The following is a 24134-nucleotide window of genomic DNA, read 5'->3' on the forward strand; positions in this document are numbered from 1 at the left end:
ATATACGCGGTTGTGAGGTATCTGAAAAAATAGTTCCACTATAGCAAATAACACGGATTGAAATCATACATTGCGCCAATATATTTGTTTTTAATTATCAATGAACACCACGAACCACTCGGTGAGTAGTACAGTTTTAAAAATGAACGTTTAGTGTTGTAATGACATGTTTGTGCATGGCCATTGACTTCCATTCTGAAGCAGTCAAGAGACGCTTCTAAATGAGTCGAAAAGTCAAGACTCGACCCATTGTCAAAATGTCTGTGTCCATCACTGTAGTTCATCCAAAACAAACCAGAAATGAGACTCAAAGTGTTAAATACCGGAATTATCCTTTAAGACATTACACAGGTCAGGTGTGTGTTTTACAGAAAAATAATCAACACCCGTGAAAAATTTCTCAACCAATCAGAACAAAGCATTACCACCTCGAATGTACATTATTTTCAAATAGTTTAACGGCCTTTCGTTAATAATTTATTACATAATAATTACACTTAAAACACACTTGTATATTATGCAAAATGCACTTTTATTTTGTATGCGATTAATCGCAATTATTCTTTGCCCAACAATATGAGCCTTCTTTTCTGATTGTTTCTTAGCTCGATGTGATGAGATCACGTGCTGATTTATATTTACAGTGTTATTTTTTGCAGACACTTTCAGAAATGTACCAACAACTATAGCATCTACTTAACAGGTAGTTACGTCAAAGCTCACTATAGCTGTATTAAAACAAGCAGATTAAAGGTGTGAATATGCGCTAAAGGTGGCATTTTATTCTAGTGGTGAAGTTGTTAGTAAACACACCCAGATGTTTTGATATTTTGGGAAAAAAACTTTCCACTGGGAAACAGACATGCGTAAGTGACATAAAGTAAGCAGATGATGAAAGAAAGTAATTTTCAAATTTAAGTAATTGATCTGTGAGCAGTATGCAACTTGAATCAACTGACCATATGTAGACAGATGTGAATGTGTGACTTTTGTAAGACTTTTTTAATCTGCTTTTTAATTATCCAAAAATATATCCAGATAAACAACTGAGGGATGTCTTCTATGTGCATGCTGCTTTTGCTGTTTCTGCAATGTTCTCTTACGCTATATCGTGCCATAGGGTTTGCCACAATGTGTTAATCTGAGCTTCACATTAAGACACATGGGGTTTGGGTTATTTTAACATTTTATACTACACTTACAAAATTAAATCTAAAGTCATTGATACATGATTTGATTTGTGCTTCCGTAGTGCACAAAGCTTTAGTGTTCACTCGAACAGTGATGATGGGCATAATTAGATAGAGATTGATAGCCTCCATCTTGCAGCACATCCTTGGGGTGCGTGCCAGGCGTAATAGACAAATCTGAAGTGACAGGGGGTTAAGTATCACTTAGATCCATTTGTGTTTGCCCTTTGTCTTATCGACACACTTCTTAAGGAAGCTGCCTGCCATCCAGTTCATTATTATAAGTTACATGTTTTGGGGAGAACATAATTTCATTAGATCATCAATTTATATTTAATGACTAAAATGCTTTTATGCTCTCCATATGTAGACGCTTGCTGCAAATGTTAGTCATCAAAATTTTTTATATAAATTGAGCATATTATAAAATGTATGTATAACATACTGTAATACTTTACATTTATTATGACTTACTATGCTTGATGCTCTACAAATACTGCATTGCTCAGTGGAATGACTAGGATCATATGACCCACTCGCCACCCCCACCTTCCCACAACCTACAAGAATAAACTTATTTTTAAGAAAAAATTTTGTTTCTGTGCTCAGTATTGCTATTAAACATCTCAAACAGGTTGCCCTTTCTTACATACTGTACTACAGTACTGTAGCTGAAGCTTAGTGTCTTGGATGGCCAATATACCAATATATACCAAAGATGTCACTGGGACATTAACTTTAATACGTTTAATAGTCCTAATACGTTTTTAGGTACAGATATGGTAGGTAGATTTTTAGGTACATGCTTCCCTACAGCATGTTTATCCTGGAAAAGTCCCATAAAATGGCCAGCGTGGGCCTTCTGTGTACAGTAAATGCAAACACATACTGAGTTTATTATGGGAATGTTTACGGAATGTGTCCTGGCAAAAACAATGTCGTAAGGGATGTGTTCTAGTGAGGACGCGCATGTCATCGCAACAAGAAGTTATCATTCAGCTCTTTGACGGGGGGTTTGAAATGCAGATCAACATTTATGCTGAGTAATGTCTGCAAAAAGGAATGAAGAAGTGTTTTGAAGTCTTGAGGTCAAATTCAAATCTGACGGTTAAGCATTTATCCATAATCCCTTTCTTGTTTCTATCTACAATTCTCAATAAATTATTTACACTGCTAAAAAAACAATTAACATTTTGAAACTTGCTTCACTGCTAAAGCATTACAAATAAACTGTATTTCTTTTCATAGAAATATTTTATTTTTCCATTTTATATGCTTTTATAATACTGTTTTATTCAACTACAGTAGCACTACTGCTGTTGTTTTACAGCAGTCTATCGCAAATTCAAAACATACAGTAAATCACTGTAAATGAAATGTTAATACCCATAATGCAATGTATATTACAGTAATGCGTGGGAAAAAATGTGTTGTTTTTAGTTAGTAGATATAGACAACACTGTAACTAGTTAGCTGTAAGCCTTACCTTTGTGGAGACGTATTTATGCTTCGTAAATTTTCGACACATTTAACCACACTGTTTTATCCATTGTATGCACCACTCACGTTGTGTTTTCGGCTTTGGGAATGGAAAGAACACAACTCCTCCATACAATCTCTCAGGGTAACTTACCTAGTGTCCGATTTACAAACGCCGGGGGCATTAATATTTGTCGGACGTGCTCGCATAGTAACAGTTGCTGTGATGTGTGATTGGGCAATGGTTGTTTTGGGGGAGGGGCCGGCGAAAGGTCCATTTCGGATATTCGGAAATTGCGATAATAAGCAAACTTAAGACGCTGCGGACTTAATTCACCAAGTGCACAATTACAATACATGTCATGTCACATCTTTATGGGATGTGTGTGAATGCATGCACAGATTCCAGAAAATCATTGGCATGGTGTATTTTATGTAATATGTTTGTGAAAAGAGCTTATGAATACATTTGGTACCCATATGTACCTTTAAGGTACTAATATGCACTCTTTAAAATCTCTGAGGCACTAATATAAACTGTTTAGGCGCAAATGTGCCTCCTATAACAAAATGAGTAGACTGATTCTGGTAAAACTTTTGACGGAGCTGCTTCGTGATGTTTGTGACAAAAACGTACATTTGTGTGGCGCAGGTAGAGCTGTGAGGGAGTTAAAGAAAACAAATACCGTACCCCTGCATGCACAAGACTGTGCACCGATGTTTGAATTAAATGATTACATTATGGCACTGGCTTAATAAGATTTTCCTTGAATTCCCTGGGTTGCAATATATTACCAAAACTGCCTACAATTATTTGATATATAATTTGAGTTATTTTGATGTAATAAAGAGAGGTGTTAGATTCAATAATTGTTGCAAATGGCCTCCAAATGTACTTGGCTTCAAGGCTTTAAAACACATTTCGTCTTATTGAGTCATTCTTTATTGGCGGACAGGTCTTCCGCAGGCAAACAGGGACAAGATCTTTGAGGGGTTGACTGTGGAACAGGGATTCTTCACATCAAAGGATTTCCTTCCTTTGGTTGCAAAGGCCAGTAAAATTGGTAAGTGACAGAGTTTTAGGCACTAAAAATATCAGATCTACTCTTAGATCAAAAGAAAGTGTACAATCCACATTACTTCCATCATCTGAATTACTGTACATGCATTTTGTTTCACATAGTCTAATTATTTACTATAGACTTGGATTTGATGCTGGCATGCACTGAATTTTATGTTGTTTCTGTTTTTTTGTGGCGTGTGTCTCTCACAGGCATGTGTAATTGCCGTCACCAGCTGCCAAAGCTACATGGGAATGTGATAGTTTTGGGGGCAGGAGACACAGCATTTGACTGCGCCACCTCTGCTCTCCGTTGTGGAGCTCGACGAGTCTTTGTGGTCTTTAGAAAGGGCTTTACCAACATCCGCGCTGTTCCAGAAGAGGTAAAAAAAATCAGTTCAGCAGCACCTGCAGTCAGTGATAAATTTCCTATTGAAGGCACATCTGTATACCCCATGTCTTCAAGAAGACATTATCTCTTTTGGTCTTTTCAGATTGCATTTAGTTTGTTCCTTTTTTAGAAAGTTTTCATATTTCGCTATTTTTTTTTAACTCCCATTTATAGATAACTCAAACAACAAGAACCTACACTGATTAAATAAAGGACAAAATGATTATAATGAAATCACGATTGTCTTAATAAAAAAACCTCATCCTTACAACATTAATTTACTTTGCAAAAATGTTACCCGGCCTGTGAATACCTACCTTAAAAAAGAATTCTTTATAAAGTAAAGAACATTGGGTGAAAATATCACTTTGATATACTTAACATTGACTGAGTAAAGCCTTGTTAACGATTTAATGAATTTCAGTCTTGGAAAAATAATGTCGAAAAATTAAATTAATTAAATTAAATGAATTTCTTAGTCTTGTAAAATGGGTTTATTTATATGATCTGCATGTCCAAAAAGAAGAAAAAACACAGAAATCATTGTACTGGGCATGCAATACGTGCTTCATGTTCTGATTATCATATTCAGACTCAGATTTCATCATGCACCAGCATCCAAAAACTGATTATATATATATATTTATATATATATTAAAATTTATTTAAAATAGGGTGTATTTAAAATAAGTACAAAATATATGTATGGCTTCCCGGCATGACCTAAATGTTGCTAATGCGATTTATTATTATGATCTGTTTTCAATTGCTAATGATCGAAAAGAGATTTCTGAGATTAATGCTGTAGGAATTATCATGTCTTTCTGTGCCAAAAGTGAACACAGAGACGATCAAAGTCAATGTTTTAGCATGCCCAGTTCAGGTATTTTGTGCAGAGTAATAAACCGTAGTGTCAGTAAAATCATTAATTTCAATAATATGTGCTCCTGTATAGCTCAGTGGTAGAACATTGCTAAACGTACATTGATAAAATGTATATCTTGTAATGCACTGTGCTGTAAGTCGCTTTGGAGAAAAGCGTCTGCCAAATGTGTAAATGTAAATATTTTCATGTTGTATGTACATATTCAATGTAATCTGCATTTACTGCAATAATCCCCAAATTACATATTTTTATGGTCATGAATAATTTGATGCTCTTAATCTCAAAATTAGATTATGCAACCTTTAAAGTTTCACAGGCAGGGTCACAAATATTAAGACCAGTCTGCAGACAATAAGGATGAATATTTGAAGAGTTTGGTTCCAAAACGCGATAAACGCCATTTTTGAAAATAATTAGTTACTGCCAAAATCAGTATTATATCAGGTCAGTAGTTAAAAGTAAATTCTTAATTTTACGCAAAATCCAATATCCGCCGTGTTATTCTGTCATCTTTTCTCCCTTTTTTCCCAAAATGCGATAAACGCCACTGCTCCTTTTTTACAGAATGCAATAAATCCATTTCTGATATTACAGCCCACCAGTCACGCAATGTAAACAAACAATGGCGGATGCGCTGAGTCCACGGAGTCCTAGTTTTCCTCATCTACTTTGTACTTCGTGATCAACAAACAAAACAAAATAATACTTTAATTGCATCGCTAAACCTGTGATGGTTTTCTGTGATGGGAAAGAAACGTAAGCCATCAGCATCTAATATTTTCCCCGAGAGGCACTCGGGAGACGGGTGCTTGTTCTCCCAACAGCATCAAGCTTCTCATGCTAACACATTGACCCCAGAGGATCTTATGAAAAACTTTCCATAATTTTACTCAAAGTCAACGAAAATCGAGCAGGACCAAAAACATTTTACAGCTGATCTCTGTGAAAGACGTTAAGCGAGGACGTCAAGTAACCGCAATGACAGTGATCTTAATATGACAAAGTAGTGTTTTGATTAATGACATTAATGTTTATATTTTTAATTAGTGTGTACAACTAGTCAACTAAATGAATATAACATGGCAAAGATGAATGCACATTTATATAGGCTATTGATTCAATAGATTTATAGCATTTTGAATAAAAACTTGTCATGGATTTATTGCATTTTGTGGAAAAAATTATCCGTTTTTATAATAAATCTTTGAAAATCAACTTATGGATTTGAATTTTTTATGTTTTTATAACCTAAAGATGCTGTGTGAAAGTTTGTAACAGAAAATAGTTGTTTTCATCTTGTCACTTTCTTGGTATAGAAAACACGTTTTTACCAAAATTTGTCAAAATGGATTTATTGCGTTTTGGAACCAAACTCTTCATTTTATCCCACATTTTGTCACAGTTTTAAGTATAAATCTAAACATTGTTTGCACTGTAAAACATTTCTGTAGAAATTACAGTATCACTGGGTATTACTGGCAACTAGCTGCCAGTAACTTACTGTAGATTTTACATTTATGTTATTTACTGGCAACAGTTTGTTCAAAGGTAAATGACCATGAAACATTTTCAGTCTTTATCTTCTACAGTAAGTTACTGGCAACCAGCTGTAAAATTACAGCAAATTTTTTACAGTGTGAATAATCTTTTTTAACCTAAATGACAAATATACTGATTAAGAAAATGTAACAGTAGAGAATAAAAATGTACAGACCCTAAAAGTGCAGTTTACTGTTTTTATAGCACTTTTTTTCCACTTTAAACATTTTCTGTATTTTTTCCATGAAACAACAATTTACCTAACAACACAAGGAAGAACATTATCCATTTCATTCCTAGTTTACTTCCATGGATAAAATTGCAATCATTTTGTGTTGTAGAGGGGGATAAACTGTGGTAATAAGCTGTCGTTATCCATTTTATTTTCTCTTTTAAATTGATCATTGATGTTGCTATTTCTACTCATCTTCATGTATTCTACCATTGACTGCCAGTGTTTCATCTCCGTGTTGACCTTGACAGGCCTTTGTTGTGTCTTCTTTGCTTTGCCAACACGATCTACAGTATAAGAACATTCTTCCTGTAGCTCAGTTGGTAGAGCATTGTGTTAGTAACACCAAAGGTCATGGGTTTGAGCCCCAGGGAACACATACTAATAAAACATGTATACATTGAATGCAATATAAGTCGCTTTGGATAAACGCGTCTGCCTAATGCATAAAATGAAAAACACAAAGAAATACTTTTAAAACTAAGTAATAATCTATTTAGTCATATCTCCTGAGACTAATCCCTTCATTAACCATGAAGTCACCAGAAAATTCCAGTTAGATGCACTTTTTCCATGCAGTCCAACTTCCAACTGGCTGTCCAGTTTTGTAAACCTGCATGTACTGAAGTGTAGATAATCTCACCTCACAGACAGGTGGGACTACAGTACATGTTTTTGAAAATAGTGCAATCGAGTTAAGTTCAGCTAGTGGCACAAAAAATATTTACTTTAACACTAGCATGTGCTGTACCATGTGTGGTACCAAAAATCCCCAAAATGGATTTAATGTATTAAGGAAACTGTGAATTAAAGTCTGTGAGAAGTTATTTTTATTACCCATCTTTTCTCCAGTTGAGACACTAGCCAAGTTTAGAAAGCCATTTCTCAATTATTACGGATATTTTGCAAAATTTTATCTTTTTATGTGGAATAGTTACATGAAATATTAATATTATGACACATTACATTGCAATGGAACCATATTAAAGTTAACTATATATTACACAACAGACAGGGAATAAAAAGAGATAAAAGTCAGATTGGCATAGCTTTATTTAATGGATTAAAATGACATTTAAGCAATTAAAAGTAAAATATCTGATATATTACACTAACTGAACTGAAATTTAGCAAAAGGCAGGATAAGACAAATTAATTTTATTAGTTCGTTCAAAAATCATGCTCTGTGAAAGAGAATTAATGGATAAAAATAAATAGGGTTTCATGCTTAGACTAAGGTTAAAGATTTAAATTTCTCATATTTTAATAGCTCGTATATTTGTTTTTAATTATGCATATTGAATATGCATAATGAATTTACTTGTAACGATTACCCGTCACAATGACTCGCAGTACCTAGATAGCGCTGTGTTACTATTTATCTGGAAATAATAAACCACAAAACATCACCACTGGCCAATCAGAAGCACCATGTCATAAGTAATCAAATGAGCCCCTTTAGTGTGAAACAAGACCCTCCGTTTGCATTGGGGATCACACTGTGAGGGCTTATTTCTGCAATAACAACTGGCTGCATATTATCCCACTTATTACACAACTATTTTCCCTTAAAAGTAAGGTAAGGAACATATAATATTGATTTGAAATATTTGATTTGCTTTTTTACAAATACAGACCTTCTGTAAGGAAAACCTGTTCAGTTTCAGTTTTAAGATGAGACAAGACATTTAAATGTCAGAAACACACTATTTGGTTTATTAATTGATAAATATAATGTCACATGTTATAAAAATCACATATACTAACGCTAGTAATACTACATATTACTTTCCTGTTATTTTATTACCTACCTACTTTACCTATTACTCATTAAAGATAAATAAATTAAAACACCTTTCTTTCAACACATCGTCTCTAAGTCTCTAAATGCAGATAATTTTTAAGGTGCAAGTACATTTTCATATTTTTAATATATTATTTAATGTGAATCTAATGTAAATGTAAAAATAAATAAATAAATGAATAAGTAGACAAATAAATATACATAAATAAATAAATATATATATAGGGCATTATGAATGCATTGTATGGTATTAAAACACTTTGAAAATATTATGAAATGATGAGACTGACATTGTAGAAAAATCACTACTGTATGTACTTAAACACTGTAGTAAGACTATTTTTTGTGGGTAATGTGTAGTCATCTTCTCAATTTGAGTGTGCACTGTTAAGACATAAAGTGCGATCTGCCTATGGGTTAATCGTGGAAAAAGCTCACAGCGAGAGGCAATATCAGTTTTCCAGTTTACTCCCAACACTTCATGAATGCCAATGGAATTCATTTAAATCTTGTATTTCCAGTAGCGTTCACCAATTTGCACTGTATACCTGCCTAGTTTCTAGGTTAGTTGGTGTCAAAGACAATAGGCTATAGAGAATGAAGTGTTTTTCATCGCTATTAACCGCAAGAATTTCCCGTCTCATAGAATAAACCGAGTTCGAGTTGAAAAGGAGTTTATCAGGGAAAAGTAAGAAGAGGTTTTGTAAAGGTGACAATGTTAAACTGTTATGGTGGGCAGCGCTTTATATAATGAGATTTATTTTTCCGTGGAGCTTTTTAGCAAAGTAATTAAGACATATTCTTTTCTCAATGACAACTGTTGCAATGCTGCCATGGAAACAGTGACAAGAAAGTTAAACTTAGAATTGTGTAACTACAGCAACTATTAGCTGTGCATTTGCTCTGTGAGCATTCAAACAGGGTTGTGCTAAATCGCTGTGACCATAAATTAAGCTTCTTCGTAATGGAGGATTTTTTTCTTGGATGGTGGGCGTTAGATTAATTTCTTAATGAAACATTCACATATACATTAAATTTATTTTAAAAGACTCCTTTATCCAAAGCAACTTGGTGCTTTAGGTTCACTTGTGACACCATTGTGATCAACAGATGATACTGTAAGCAGTTTTAAATGTTAACTGAAAAGAAACAAAGCAATGAGAAGTTTTCTCTTTATTAGAAATAGTTCACCTGTTAAAGATACATTTATTGCGATGTAAGATTTTTCCTTTATTTGTTAGTTGTTAAAAGAGCACAAAGTGTTTGGCAAGGTTGTATATCTGTGGAGCTGCAGCATTTTGAATAAACTGCAGAGGTTTGTCTGTATACACTGGGAATCCAGCCAGGAGTGAGTTGCGGTAGTCAGTACAAAAGCACCCTATTGCCCGTGCAGTATCTGAGTCTCTTTTCTGGTAGGACAAGGCCGATCTGCTTGTCTTATTTGTGGTTAAAATGACAGGTTCTTGTCTAGTGACACCAAGGTTCTTGTCTTTCTGTGTGGGTGAGATGACTTTTGAAATGACACGAGCAAAGGTATTTTTGTCAACATGACCAACAGCTCAGTTTTTGCCATTTGAGCTTCAGATGCTATTTAAACAGTATAGGGAAAGACTCCATGGGGTGGTTTCCCGGACAGGGATTAACTTTAACCAGGATTAGGCCTTAGTTTAATTAGTTTTAACAAACATGCTTTACTAAAAACATTACTTGTGTGCATTTTGAGGCAAAACAAAGGGCACTTATGTTTTTTAAGATATGTCATTGTAAGTTGTTTTCAGTTTGGACAGCTTTTACATTTATTTTAGTCTAGGACTAGTCTAATCCTTGTCGGGGAAACCGCCCCCATAAGTTTGTAGTATACAGCATGAGTCTTCAACAGGAGGTCAGGGGCCCCTTGGAGATCGGTGGTGATTTTTTAAAATGAAATTAGACATCAAACAAAAATGCATTAATAAACTAATAATAAACATTAAAACTTGATTAAAGTGAAAAGCATAGAGTTCCCACATTAAAATCTATTCAGTAAAATGACAATGTTATATAGTATGTTATCAATACACTCACCTAAAGGATTATTAGAAACACCTGTTCAATTTCTCATTAATGCAATTATCTAATCAACCAATCACATGACAGTTGCTTTAATGCATTAGGGGTGTGGTCCTGGTCAAGACAATCTCCTGAAATCCAAACTGAATGTCAGAATCGGAAAGAAAGGTGATTTAAGCAATTTTGAGTGTGGCATGGTTGTTGGTGCCAGACGGGCCGGTCTGAGTATTTCACAATCTGCTCAGTTACTGGGATTTTCATGCACAACCATTTCTAGGGTTTACAAAGAATGGTGTAAAAAGGGAAAAACATCCAGTATGCGGCAGTCCTATGGGCGAAAATGCCTTGTTTATGCTAGATGTCAGAGGAGGATGGGCCGACTGATTCAAGCTGATAGAAAAGCAACTTTGATTAAAATAACCACTCATTACAACCGAGGTATGCAGCAAAGCATTTGTGAAGCCACAACACGCACAACCTTGAGGCGGATGGGCTACAACAGCAGAAGACCCCACCGCTACAAATAGGAAAAAGAGGCTACAATTTGCATGAGCTTACCAAAATTGGACAGTTGAAGACTGGAAAAATGTTGCCTGGTCTGATGAGTCTCGATTTCTTTTGAGACATTCAGGTGGTAGAGTCAGAATTTGTCGTGAACAGAATGAGAACATGGATCCATCATGCCTTGTTACCACTGTGCAGGCTGCTGGTGGTGGTGTAATGGATATTTTCTTGGCACACTTTAGGCCCCTTAGTGCCAATTGGGCATTGTTTAAATGCCACGGCCTACCTGAGCATTGTTTCAGACCATGACCCATCCCTTTATGACCACCATGTACCCATCCTCTGATAGCTACTTCCAGCAGGATAATGCACCATGTTACAAAGCTTGAATCATTTCAAATTTTTGAACATGACAATGAGTTCACTGTACTAAAATGGTCCCCACAGTCACCAGATTTCAACCCAATAGAGCATATTTGGAATGTGGTGGAACGGGAGCTTCGTGAACCCTTGGTGTTCATGTTGATTTTGATGTACTGGGTGTCACTTTTCTCCTCTCTATTTATTAATGGGCCCTCTGCATGATAAAGGTTATAGACCTCTGGTATATACAGTATACTTCATACTATACAGTGTTATAAGAAGCTGTGATATGAGATCACACCTTTTCCAGTTGTTGTAGTGTAAAAGAAGAATTAGATTCGTTTTTACATGATATTTAGTAGTTTTTTTCCTGCTGGTAAAAAGCAAACAAGTTTCCATCAGTTAAATTGTTCTTATAGATCTGGTTGAACAAGCTCCAGGGCTTTGCTGAGGAAAAGTGTTGAAGATGTGTAGTTCTGGATGTCTGATGGGTTAAGTGCTTAGGGATGTGACCCGACGTTAAGGAGGTGAGGTGATGGTGGATTTGATGAACGGTGGTAGGTCCCGTGAGATGGAGTTGAGTATGGGCGATGGTATGGGGTTGAAATGGCATGAGGTGTGATATTTGGAGCTTGTGAACCCGGTCTGTGTAGAGACGAGAGAAGCCAGCGGTGTTTGAGAAGGTATTATTGGAGTAGGTTCTGCAGGGAAAGAAAATAATGTATAGATGTCCAGAATCATGTTTTGGTGATTTGGTGAAAACGAGAGTGTTAAGTAGTGAGAAGATGCAGACGTTTTTTTCTTGGGTCTGGGGCAACAATGTCAAGCCTTTTTTAACAAAAGCTTTCCTTGGCCTGCAGAGAATGCTGCAAGCAGTAAAGAGTATGAGGTCACCTGGATATCTGAATTTGTTTGAAGTAAAAAAAATAGGGAGAGTAATACAAAATATCAATGTAGCATCAGAGCTTCTTTAAAGTCATATACATTTATTCATTTGTAATATTCTTTAATCCAAATTGACTTAGTTCCTTGGGAGTCAAACCCACCAGGTGATAATAATGAAGCTAAAAAGTCTAATAATAATAATTTTTCTGTTCTACTCAAAGATGAATGTAATGCATCAGACATCATTTAGAAGCATTATACTGCTGCATACAGGTACATCCAACTTAACCACTTCAGATGCAACAGTGTAAATATGCCATATGTAGCATTGTAGATGGTGTTGTCATTGAGTTGTCAGTTTTACGAAGTTGGCCGAGGAATCAGGTGGTTGATGGATAACTGCAATGCGGAGACATGCGATTCAATGTGGACACAAACAGTATAGTAAAGAGCAGTATGAGAGAAGGGATAAAAGCTTTCTCCTCAAGTGCCTCTTTAGGGAACATCACTGTAATTGTATGCAGCGTGTTGACAGAAGTAGTGATGTGAGAGAGTAAGGGTTGCGAATCTAAGTTAATCTGCTCGGTGCAACTTGCCTGAAAAAGATTAACACGTATAGTGTGTCCTGAGGGTGGAACAAGTCAATGTAAAACTATTGGAAAACGGTCTCCTGCTGTGGAAAAACATCCAGAGAGAGATACTACCCATCCATTAGTGTTAGATTTAAGAGGATAAACACTGAACCTCACTTTAAAGGATTCTTTCAGGCTCAATGTAAATTAAGCTCACAGCATTTGTGGTGTAATGTTGGTTACCACAGATAAAAATGTAGTCTCCTTTTGTTTTTCAAAAATGCAGGTTAAAGTAGGGCACTTACAAATGAAGTACACTGGGGCCAGGTTATACACACTAAATACACCTGGATTTCAAAGTATAGCCACGAGACTGCCTGTGACCATTTAATGCTATTAAGCCACCTAGTTACTTTGCATGATACGCTCAAGGATACTAGGAAAGTAATGTTTACATGTAGCAAACATCACTCATGGGTAATGCGTAACCAGAAGTTCATCCACCTTAAAATATATCCCCACCTTAACACGATTTTTACAACTTTAGGCCACTCAAATAACATTTTTTACTAAATATTTTATGTACTGTACTGTAAGTGCTTTAAAAATTCAAGGGTTTAGCCTATACAATTATGAAATGTTTCATTGTATGTTACTGTTTACATGATTTTATTTAACTCGTTAACTGGCGTTGTCCTGTGAGCGGGACACCTAAGTTTCCTTTAACATTTTTCATGTAAATGTTAATCTATTACAACAAACTATATATTGTTGGAAAGGTCTAATGCAGGGTTCACACCAGACGCGGTAGACGCGGCAAGCGCAACTAATTTACATGTAAAGTCAATGCAAAGACGCAGTTAGGCATCCTGCAGTGCGGTACACCTGGTAAGTGCGGCACGAATAGTGTTGTCGCGTGAAACACGTGAGTTGAAAAATCTGAACTATGGTAGATTTCCACGCCGCGTTAACCAATCAGGACCTTGCTGTAGTAGTGACATGATTACAGGAAGTGAGCGGAGTCTCATCGGAGTCGATTTTCCGCGTGAATGTCTCGAATGACTAGAATTTCACGTGCGGCTTCACGCGCGAATGAAGCGAGTGAACTGAAATGTTCAAGTGTCCAACTACGCGCGAATAGCGCATTTTTGCAGCCTCTACCGCGCCTTGTGGGAATGCACCATAAGAATGTAGTTTTCATATATCAAAACCTTTTAGCAATAATAATATTGCATTTGTGACAAGAGTATGCAGCAAACCAACGCAAACCTCCGTTTTTGATAATTTTATGTATTCAAAATAATAAATAATACTATATTGCATTTTTTATTTATTACAAATAAATGTAAACTGCTATAAAAATATTTTCACCTCCAGAAATTCCTTAAAAAACTTTACAGTGTCTTCTTTAAAACAAGTCCAAAATTAGTCTTATATTGGTTATATTAATTTGAAGCCGTACATCACCTTTTTAACCCCCCACTCAAAAAGGGCTGCGTCAGTGTTAAAAACAAAAACAATGGATCTATCGACGTAAATTGTTTACTGTAATAATCCAAATTCATGCCACAAAGGCTAACAATAGAGCTTAGCTAACAAATCAAATGTTTTCAAAGATGAATAAATTAAGTTTTCATGTGCTCCCATGTGCTACAACAATTAATATTAACAGCTTTAACTTTGATCTCTGTTTTTAAGATGGAAGTGGCTAGAGAGGAAAAGTGCGAGTTCCTGCCCTTCCTTTGCCCCCGTAAGGTAATCATGAAAAATGGGCACGTGGTGGGCCTGCGGTTCTGCCGCACTGAACAGCAAGACAACGGCACCTGGATTGAGGATGAAGAGCAGATCGTCCACCTCAAAGCCGACTTCATCATCAGCGCCTTTGGCTCTTTGCTTCAGGATCCTGCAGGTGAGGTCACAGCTGAGACTGACGGCTCACAAAAGACAAAGCTGCTCTGGCTAGTATTAACAATCTTAAATTTATATAGGCTTATTAATATTTCAAGTCCTTTTGAAACTAAAACTGTGGTGCATTGTTAGAGTAAAAAATAAAACAACGGTTTAAATTCCCATGTTGCTCGGACTGTATTTGTTTGCCAGGGAGTGCAGTCTGAAGATTACTATACATATATTTATTTTAGTCTTTACATCTGCCCTGTGTTATATTGTGTTGCACACTGGACCAACCCCAAAAAAATGGTTTACTCTTTTATTGTTTTTTGCTGTGGTTTAAAAGAAGCATGCTGAACGCGTAACTGTGTACCTGTGGTCCATGCAAAAGATTTCCCCAGCCAGTCATCACAGAAACCAGGCTGTTCTCTGGTCAATAAGCATTCAGCATCGCCCCACTTATCTTTCCTTAGCAGATTTTAGTAGCCGCAGTATGATAAGCATCACTTTGGGGGTGGGGGGGGCTGGAGATGATAAGACCCTCAAAAACCAGAGACTTGTTTCATTATGGGAATCCTTTATCAATCCACCATCACAAATACAACCTTATTTCACCAGATTACCTTTTAAAATATCAACCAAACATTCACATACTTTGTTTGAATCACTCATACTGTGTTGGCATGTGTGTACAGTTAGGTTCCAATATCTTCTGAACCACTATTGAAAATGCTACTATTATTTATTTTGTATGAGTTTTGTAGAGTTCATTCTGTTGTATTAGCTCACCCCACCCCAAGTAGTCTAATTTATTTTATGTCTTAACATTTGTGACCCATGCTGGCAAAATGAACCGGAATGCAAACTGAGCTGCAGGGAAAAGAAAGTATAGGTATCGATTTTGGTCGAAAGTGATGTTTTCATAAAAATAAGTACATTTAAGCCCTCGTCTAGTGATCAGAATGCACTAAATGGTCATTAATCATCTAAAATGATCTTTATTGGTACGTTTATCTGAGAGGTTTACAATTCTAAATGCTTAACCTATTTAAAGATGCATGTACATCGACACGCACGTAACATTTTGGTTTCGGTTTTAAGGAATGCAGGAATGAGAAAATAAAGTGCAGGACTTGCTTAATAATAAAAAAGTTATTAAGAGAGAAAAAGTTCAGCACCTGATTGATGTTAAAAGAGTTATTAAGAGCCATAAGACATGAAAACAATCTTCCTCGTGCTGACTGACAGATCCTTGTGCACACAGACGCGTGAGTGCACAACCCCCATGTATACACATATAGACAGAATTACAGTTTTAAAAATATCTGTTTTGACAAGAATTCACGCAGATAAAATCTGTTATGGCTTAAGGTAATGTTTGGTTAACTGTTGGGAAAAACATCTGATCTGTAACAATATATTTGATCATTCCATTACAGTAGATCTTAAAGGGGATGTCAAATAAGTCTGTGGTGTCCCCAGACTATGTATGTGAGGTTCTAGCTCGAAATACCATGGATCATTTATTATAACCAAGGCTTTGAACCAGAATTTTTTCCCAATTGGTTCGATCCGAACAGAAACAGTATTTTAACATTTCCGGTTTTTGGTTCAACCCTAAAATTGACGTTCCTAAACTGGTTAGAACAAAAAAATAAATAAGTTCCCGAACTGAGTAGGCTTGAGTAGGCTACTTGCTGGTGGCAAGCTTCTCATTTCTCCGATGAGTCAACGACGACCGGAAGTGAACTTCACCGAGTCAAATTACACAGAAATCTTGGCAAAGAACGAAAAAAATTACGGTATTAACTGGTTATCATTATTTTAAATAAACATTTCTGTTTCGGAACATATATTTTTTGAAAGTTTCTGGTTTCGTTTCTGTTCCTTGCAAAACATAAAAAAATGTCTGGTTTTTGTTCTGTAAACTGGTTCAAAGCCTTGATTATAACATGTTAAAATTCCCAAATGAGAAAAAATTCGCTGTTTTGTGTGTGTCCTTTTAAATGCAAATGAGCTGATCTCGCCACTAAATGGCAGTGCTGTGGTTAAATAGTGCAGATTAAGGGGCGGTATTATCCCCTTCTGACATCACAAGGGGAGCCAAATTTCAATGACCTATTTTTATACATGCTTGCAGAGAACAGTTTACCAAAAGTTACTGGGTTGTTCTTTTTCACATTTTCTAGGTTGATAGAAGCACTGGGAACACAATTATAGCACTTAAACATGGAAAAAGTCAGATTTTCGTGATATGTCCCCTTTAAAGCTGTCTGTCTCAATGTCAATCAAAGAATAGAAGAAATAAAAAAGTTAAACATATATTTTTCATATAGTATTTGTGTGTATCAAAATGTATTCGTTTTACCAGTGATTTAAAGTATGGATGCGTTGATTTTGTTTTTAAACCTTAAAAAAGTCTTTAACTTGATTTTCCTCAAAATTTACTTTGCTGACTTTATCAACTTCAAACCGAGGGGCAACCTTCCGATCTCTCTAATGAAGCCAACACGGAAGTGACTTAAACTGCAATTCATCAACTGGCCGCTTGAGGCTGGCTTCAAAAGGGAGTCAATTCCCATAGACTCCCATGTTAAAAATGGCCAACTTTACAGTAGAAAATAATATGTTTACAGCCTGGTACAAAACGTGTTTTTGGCCTATATAGCTAATTTTGCCCTTCATGACAACTGTGAGGGGGGGGTGAATTTTTTTGTAACTCACCCGTTTAGATTATATTAAGACTTAAACTTTTGCATAATTAAGGGCGTTGCCGCTTGAGTGTCGGTTGAACAGCCACTGCTGTCACTAGACTCGCGCTAGGCGGGCGTGGTTTCACCTCAGCTTCACCCATGTCCCGCCTCTTTACCCATTTTCGGTTTTCCGCGAGTAATTCGCGGGGACGCGCGGCCAAGATGGCGACGGCAGGCAAAGCCTACTTTAAGCTTCAAAAGCGATCTTCACAAACCAATGGGTGACGTCACGGACACTACGTCCATATTTTTTTACGGTCTATGCTTCAAACAGGTGACACATTTTTTGGACAGATTTCAACAAATCATACATTTTTTGAAGGTTTTTTATAAATATAAATAACAAATTTATAAAAATGTGCTCATTCTTAACCATTTTGCCAGTATAGGCCACATTTGCCTGTTACATTTTTTTACTTTCTTTATTTCCAGAAATTATTATTTAATTTTGCATATATAAATGGGCTTCAGTGATGTCAGCACCTTCATCGTGTCCGTCCAGCATGAGCTGTCGAAAACTGCACTTTATCCTCAGTTATTGACAGACCCACTGAACATTAACAACTGTATTTAATAGCCTGTTGTGTTTCATGCGAGGACTTAAGCTCCAGTTAAAATATATCTCACGCTAGACATTATACATTATAGCGGGATCACAGGTAGTGGTACATCATGCAGAACTTGTGAGTCATTTTGAGTATTCACACAGATAGCTGTCACAATTGCGCTGTGCTGTGTAATAGTTGCAGTGAGAGTGAAATCTTTTATTTTGGCCAACAACGGATAATGCAATTTTCAGCCAAAAATTTCACAAGACTAACATTTCAGTGCATCCCATACAGTACAAACTCATATGTATATCTTTGTTGGTGTGTGTCTGTTGGCACACCTTAATCCAGCTATTTTTTACCTTCTCAAGTTTTTTACTTAGCGTTTTGTTGTCCCAGTGTTGTTGCTCTCCAGCCGACCTGTCATCCATCCTAAACACTGTAATGTCTCTGAGCAGAGAGTCGTTTCATCACTGACTTGAAGCTCAGAGATAGCAAGCTTATAAATGCCACTCACTCCCCGGACCTTTTCCAAGATATGAATTACTTATCCACTCCAATGGCCAGCGGAGCCGACAGAGGAGAGCTTCGTCGCAGCGTAGAGAATAGAAAAGCTGAGAAAGCGAGAATTTCTCCCCCTGCAATCTTGGGTGGGCAGGCTGGTCTGTGATTAGATCACCGCTGGCCGGCGGGATGGGCAGCTGACTGGCTACTTTTAACACTGTGCCGACCCTTCGCCAGACCCCCTGATGCATGACATTAACTTGTCTGTACCCACATCCTTGGGTTTGAGGAATATTGGAAAGCATTAAGCTGGCATGGTGGCTTCTGATGGGTCAGGATGGTTGACTAGTCAGTGATCTCATTAGTTGATTAGTGAGGTTGAAGTGAACCAGTTGATCTGGATTTTGTCTTTTATACACAAGACCAAGACCAAATTTATAAATGCACATTAGTAGATATACACTAGTTTCCTTTAAATTATTTAAGCAATTATTCTTTTGCCTTTTCTGTCTCGCGCTCATCCATCTGAAGTGACTTCTAAGCTGTTGCATTTTTCCCTGCCAGTGTCTTCCTTACTGTATTTCACACAACAGCATGCGTTTTGTCTTCTAATGGAGCTTGGCAGTGAACGGTTGTATGAGAAGTTACTCCGGAGAGTTCTACTTGATTCTGAGAGGAGGCCATTTCATTTAAGGAGAAGATCTCTGGAGTCCCTTAGATTCGTCACACACCATAGCCCGCGCATGTGAGCATAAGTGTGAGAGAGAGAAATTGAGAGAGAGAAAGATGGTGGGGACAAATGGGGGTGTGAGGATGTTTTTTTTTCCGAAAGTGATGAGAACGGCAGTCTTCATGATCAGTGGAGCGTCATGCGAGGAGAGCCGACGGAGGGACGGGGGATTCATATTAAGAAAAAACAAAAAAGGGAAAATATACTCGACAATAACAGGCACGGAGAAAGCATCAACAAGCCTGTCAGGGTTACGAATTCTTGTGCTTGTCTCATGCAGGCATCTGCACAGACTGTCATGTCTTTATTTTCAGCTTGAATCATATCCAGCAATCACTGAGTTAAGCAAAGACACTGAAACATCACTTAAAAATGTTTGAATGTCATTTTTTGTTATGTAACACTTTATTAAATCTACTGCCAGTTGTTTTGAAGGCAGATAGCACAGGTACACTTTCAAAGCAAAATATTTTGCATATACACAGTATACTCTGTATAGCGCTGTTTTCGCTGTCCTGAAAACGGGCTGATGTCTTCCTTGTTCTATGAAGTTCCTTCTTCAGAAATACGTATCAAGTTCTTATTGTGTAGTTTGTTTAGTGTGTTGTGATTCGACAGAAGCTTAGCTTAGCCAGAGCCGTTACCGTGGGTTCACACCAGCCGCGTTTGAGGTGTCAAATTCACGTCTACCGCGTCTAGTTTGCCGCCTGAACATTTTGAGTTTACTCGCTTCATTTGCGCATTAAAGCTGTCTGTGAAATTCTAGTCATTGAGACATTTGCGCAGAAGACTCGGTTCCTGTCATCATGTCACTGCTAGAGCAAGCTCCTGATTGGTTAACGCGGCGCGTTTTTAAGTCAAAATGTACATTTTTTAACTCGCACGTTTGCCACGGCAATGCTCAATCGAGGTGGAATCACGTCTTCCATGTCAAACGCCTAATTCGCGGCGCGAGTACTCCAGACGAGCGTCAACGTGTCTTGACGTAACATTAAAATCGCTCTTGACGCCTCTATCGCGGCTTGTGTGCAGCATTAGAGCGACTGACGTATTCCTGTGGGCGGAGTTTAGTCAAACACTCTTACTTTGATGTCATTCAACCAGGAAGTTGAGGGCTGTAGTCCAAACCGGCCGTTTGCTGAAGGCTTTAAAAGGGGAATTCTGTTAAAGACAAAACATATCGCCTGGCAGTGGACTTTGAGCTTTATCATTTTACAGGTATTATTTACAGTATGCTATGCTGGGCGGTATGACGGTAACGGAATATACCGTCATACCGCCCAGCCCTATCGGCCGGTATTTAGCCATTTTCTTTTCATTTGGCCAATAGATTTTCCGTTTGGGTCACGTTAGCGCATGCTTCATATGCTTTAAAATCACTCCCGCAGAAGCTCGGTGCTAAATGCCGCCCGGCTTATGCAATGTTGCACAAAGTTAAACACAAAGCCAGCATCTAAAAGACAGTTGCTGCGTCCGAAACGCCTACTTCATACTATATAGTACGCGAAAAGCAGTAGGCGAGGCGAGTAGTAGGTCCGAATACATAGTATTCGAAAAACAGTATGCGATAAGTACCCGGATGACATACAACTTCCAGTTAGATTTTGCAGTGTGCATACGATGGACACTTCACTATCCCATAATGCCACGGGAGAGGAGTTATCCAACGAAGAAGAAGAGGTATTCCCGCTGGAATGACGTGACGTGATGACGACGTATGTCACGTGATGTAGCAACATGGCGGATGTAGTACGTCCGAATCTCATTCATACTACCAAGATTCATATTATACAGTATCTACTGTTTTAACGGCAAGTAAGTAGGTACTCTAATTCAGTACCTACTGTACAGTATGCGGTTTCGGACGCAGCCAGTGAGATAACTATTCATCACTCCCTTCTTAACGTGACATTTTGTTGTGTGTAACACTCCGAGTCCGGCAAACAACAAAGTGTCACTTAAACAGTTCTGTGAGGTCTCATATCCGCAGCCCAGCGGTAACTACAACTGGCGACAACACACTGAAACAAATTTACCTCACAAAAAGTGACAAATTCCACGACCGGCTCTTTCTCAGAAATGTGCGTTGCTGGCGGTAACTTATAAATAAGACACCACACTCAATAACCAGCATCACTCGATGCCCAGCAAGTTGTGTGTTTGTGTGCGTGCGTGCGTGCGCAATTGTCGTGTTTTTGTATTGTTTTTACAGAGACAAAACAGAAGAACCGACACAACACCTTTGTGGTCTAATAATATATTTTTAACTTTAAGAGAGTGAATCAACCTCTTACTGAGTAAAGTAACATAATGTAATTAATTTGTTAATATTAAGGAATTAATTACTGTTTTTGTCATTAATTATACATGTTATTTTAAGCAGTGATTATTTAACCTCCATTACAATTTTAACTTCATTACAAGTTTTTTTTAAATTAAGAGAATATTTCATAAATATGCCAAATCAATGTTTATTTAGTTTCACTAATTGTTTGTATGTTTCTCAGTTAACATAATGATATATTTTAAATATCGGCCAATCTGCCACATTGCTTTCTTCATATCGGCATCGGCCATCATATCGGTCGACCACTACTAAGAATTTTGCACAGCACTATATGTGCATATGCACCGTGTATACTGATCGAAGTATTTTCAGATGAATAAAATCATCATTATTACGATTTGGGATGACAAGAGGATGAAGTAAATAATGAAAATGAGAGTTTTTACTATTTTAGAGTGAACTCGCGCTTTAAGTCTATATAAATGATATACCATTGTAAATACAGTAAGGGTCTTGTCTTAATAATGCGATTCTCATCTAGTCTTTAACACCTTTAATTAGAGTGAACTCTAATCTGTATGACAATGTGTGTTGTTACAGTTAAAAATGCCATGAAACCTGTCAAGCTGAATGAATGGGGGACACCTAAGGTGAACACCGAAACCATGCAGACCAGCGAACCTTGGGTGTTTGCCGGCGGAGACATCGCCGGCTTGGCCAACACCACCGTGGAGTCTGTCAATGATGGCAAACAAGCTTCCTGGCACATCCACAAGTACATCCAGGTGGGCCCTCCACTCAATAAGCCAATCTATCTCATTCTGAAATTGGACGTCTTACACAACATACTTAGTGTTTGGCCACAGTTGTGTGTAGCTGTAAGAGCATGCTTCGCATTATGTGTCGGTGCCAGCAATTTTCAGCATTAGTGTAGCACTTAAAGTTTTGCGCTAACAGTTTTTACAGCGAGGGCATTATTCCACCGGGACTTTTTTCTCGGGGTGACATCTTGAGTACTTTTTGGCTGAGCCGCTCACACAGTAGACGTTTCTTCCTTTGATGTGTTTCAAGCCAAAGACTATTTTCTGTGATTTTGTACTAAAGACTAAGTAGCGACATGTAGAAAAAGGTTCATGTGGAGGTTAATCACTAATGTAACAGTGGCCAGAGGAAGTCACGCTGAAGTGTTTGTTCAGCAGATCCATTTCCCCCCGAAACCATTCGGTAATTTTGGTGTACAGAGAAAGAGCTGTTCAAATATTTGCTAATGGGTTCAGCAGTTCAAGATCACGTAAATCGTTGCAAGATAAGATCGTGTTTTATTGTGGGTGTTAGGGGTTTATGTATGGATTTTCAGCAGAAAGAAATGTTCTGTTGTTCCTGTTGTCTGACTGTAAAGAAAGCTTTACTAAAACACATTGTGTGGAATTGACAGCCGCGTTGGCGAACAGGTGTCGAGTCTATTTTATTTGTGTGTGTGGCTTTTCACAATGCACCTGGTTTACAGGAAATCATACTAAAGCATCCTAATTGTCCTATAGTCTCTGTTGAGCAGTTCATTTAAAACTTCTTTAATGCCTTAATGTCTTTGTCTTCAGTGAGAAAGCGAGTGATGATTTGGCATTGAGTGAAAAACTCAAAAGATGTTAGTAAGGTAGAAAAAAATCTGTGAGAATTCCGGGGACACTGTGCATGAATAAAAAACATTTCTGCCCATATAGCTACTGTATTTTATTATAAATAATATGAATGTTACCGAAAAGTTGTGGTTTAAAAGACCATATTTTTTATTTTTCTTGTCAAAAATGACAATCGTTTCGCTAGATAAGACCCTTATGCCTCGTTTGGGATCGTTTATAGACCTTTGAATGCCGTTGAAAAAAACTGTTAAGTGTTGAGTTAAGTATTAAATGTTGGGCTCTATTAAAGTCCATTAAAATGAGAAAAATCCTGCAATGTTTTCCTCAAAAAACATAATTTCTTCTCGACTGAACAAAGAAAGACATCAACATTTTGGATGACATGGTGGTGAGTAAATTATCTGGATTTAAGAAAATGGAATATTCCTTTAAGGTGAGCGCTTTGGTTGCTGTGATACTTCTGCTTTGTTTATTAATCAATGTATGATGCGCCGGTTGGTTGTTGTGATATTTGTCCCGCCCCTCCTCCACTGTGATTGGATGGCTGGGTGAGAACTAACATTGACGAGATGAGCTTTTCACCCAAAGTTGAATATTTTTCAACTCTCGGCATTCAGCGCTGAGCGCGGAAAAACCGCAGATCGCCGGCTTTCAACATGGAATAAAATGCTAGCTGCTGGCTTTTTTGATAAACAGTGAGCTTCCATTGGAAACAATTGAAAACATACGCCGGCCGTGGGTGTAAAAGCTTTGGTGTGCACGCCCCCTTACTCGGTCAATATTAAAGATAACACAGAGAGTATGTAAGTTGATTTTATGTAGAAAATA

General features: G+C 37.3%; 1 protein-coding gene across 3 annotated transcripts in view; it reads left to right on the forward strand.

The window, feature by feature from the left end:
• Positions 1–24134, forward strand: part of dpydb (dihydropyrimidine dehydrogenase b) — a 161140-nt gene that overhangs the window by 53276 nt on the left and 83730 nt on the right. For all 3 annotated transcript variants that reach the window (XM_073876477.1, XM_073876465.1, XM_073876471.1), the window contains 4 exons: positions 3626–3733; positions 3943–4112; positions 14653–14863; positions 22267–22451. In XM_073876477.1, coding sequence (XP_073732578.1) covers positions 3626–3733; positions 3943–4112; positions 14653–14863; positions 22267–22451 — 674 coding nt within the window. The remainder of the gene's footprint in view (positions 1–3625; positions 3734–3942; positions 4113–14652; positions 14864–22266; positions 22452–24134) is intronic.

This window comes from Misgurnus anguillicaudatus, chromosome 2 (assembly GCF_027580225.2).
Source record: "Misgurnus anguillicaudatus chromosome 2, ASM2758022v2, whole genome shotgun sequence".
Lineage (NCBI taxonomy): Eukaryota > Metazoa > Chordata > Actinopteri > Cypriniformes > Cobitidae > Misgurnus > Misgurnus anguillicaudatus.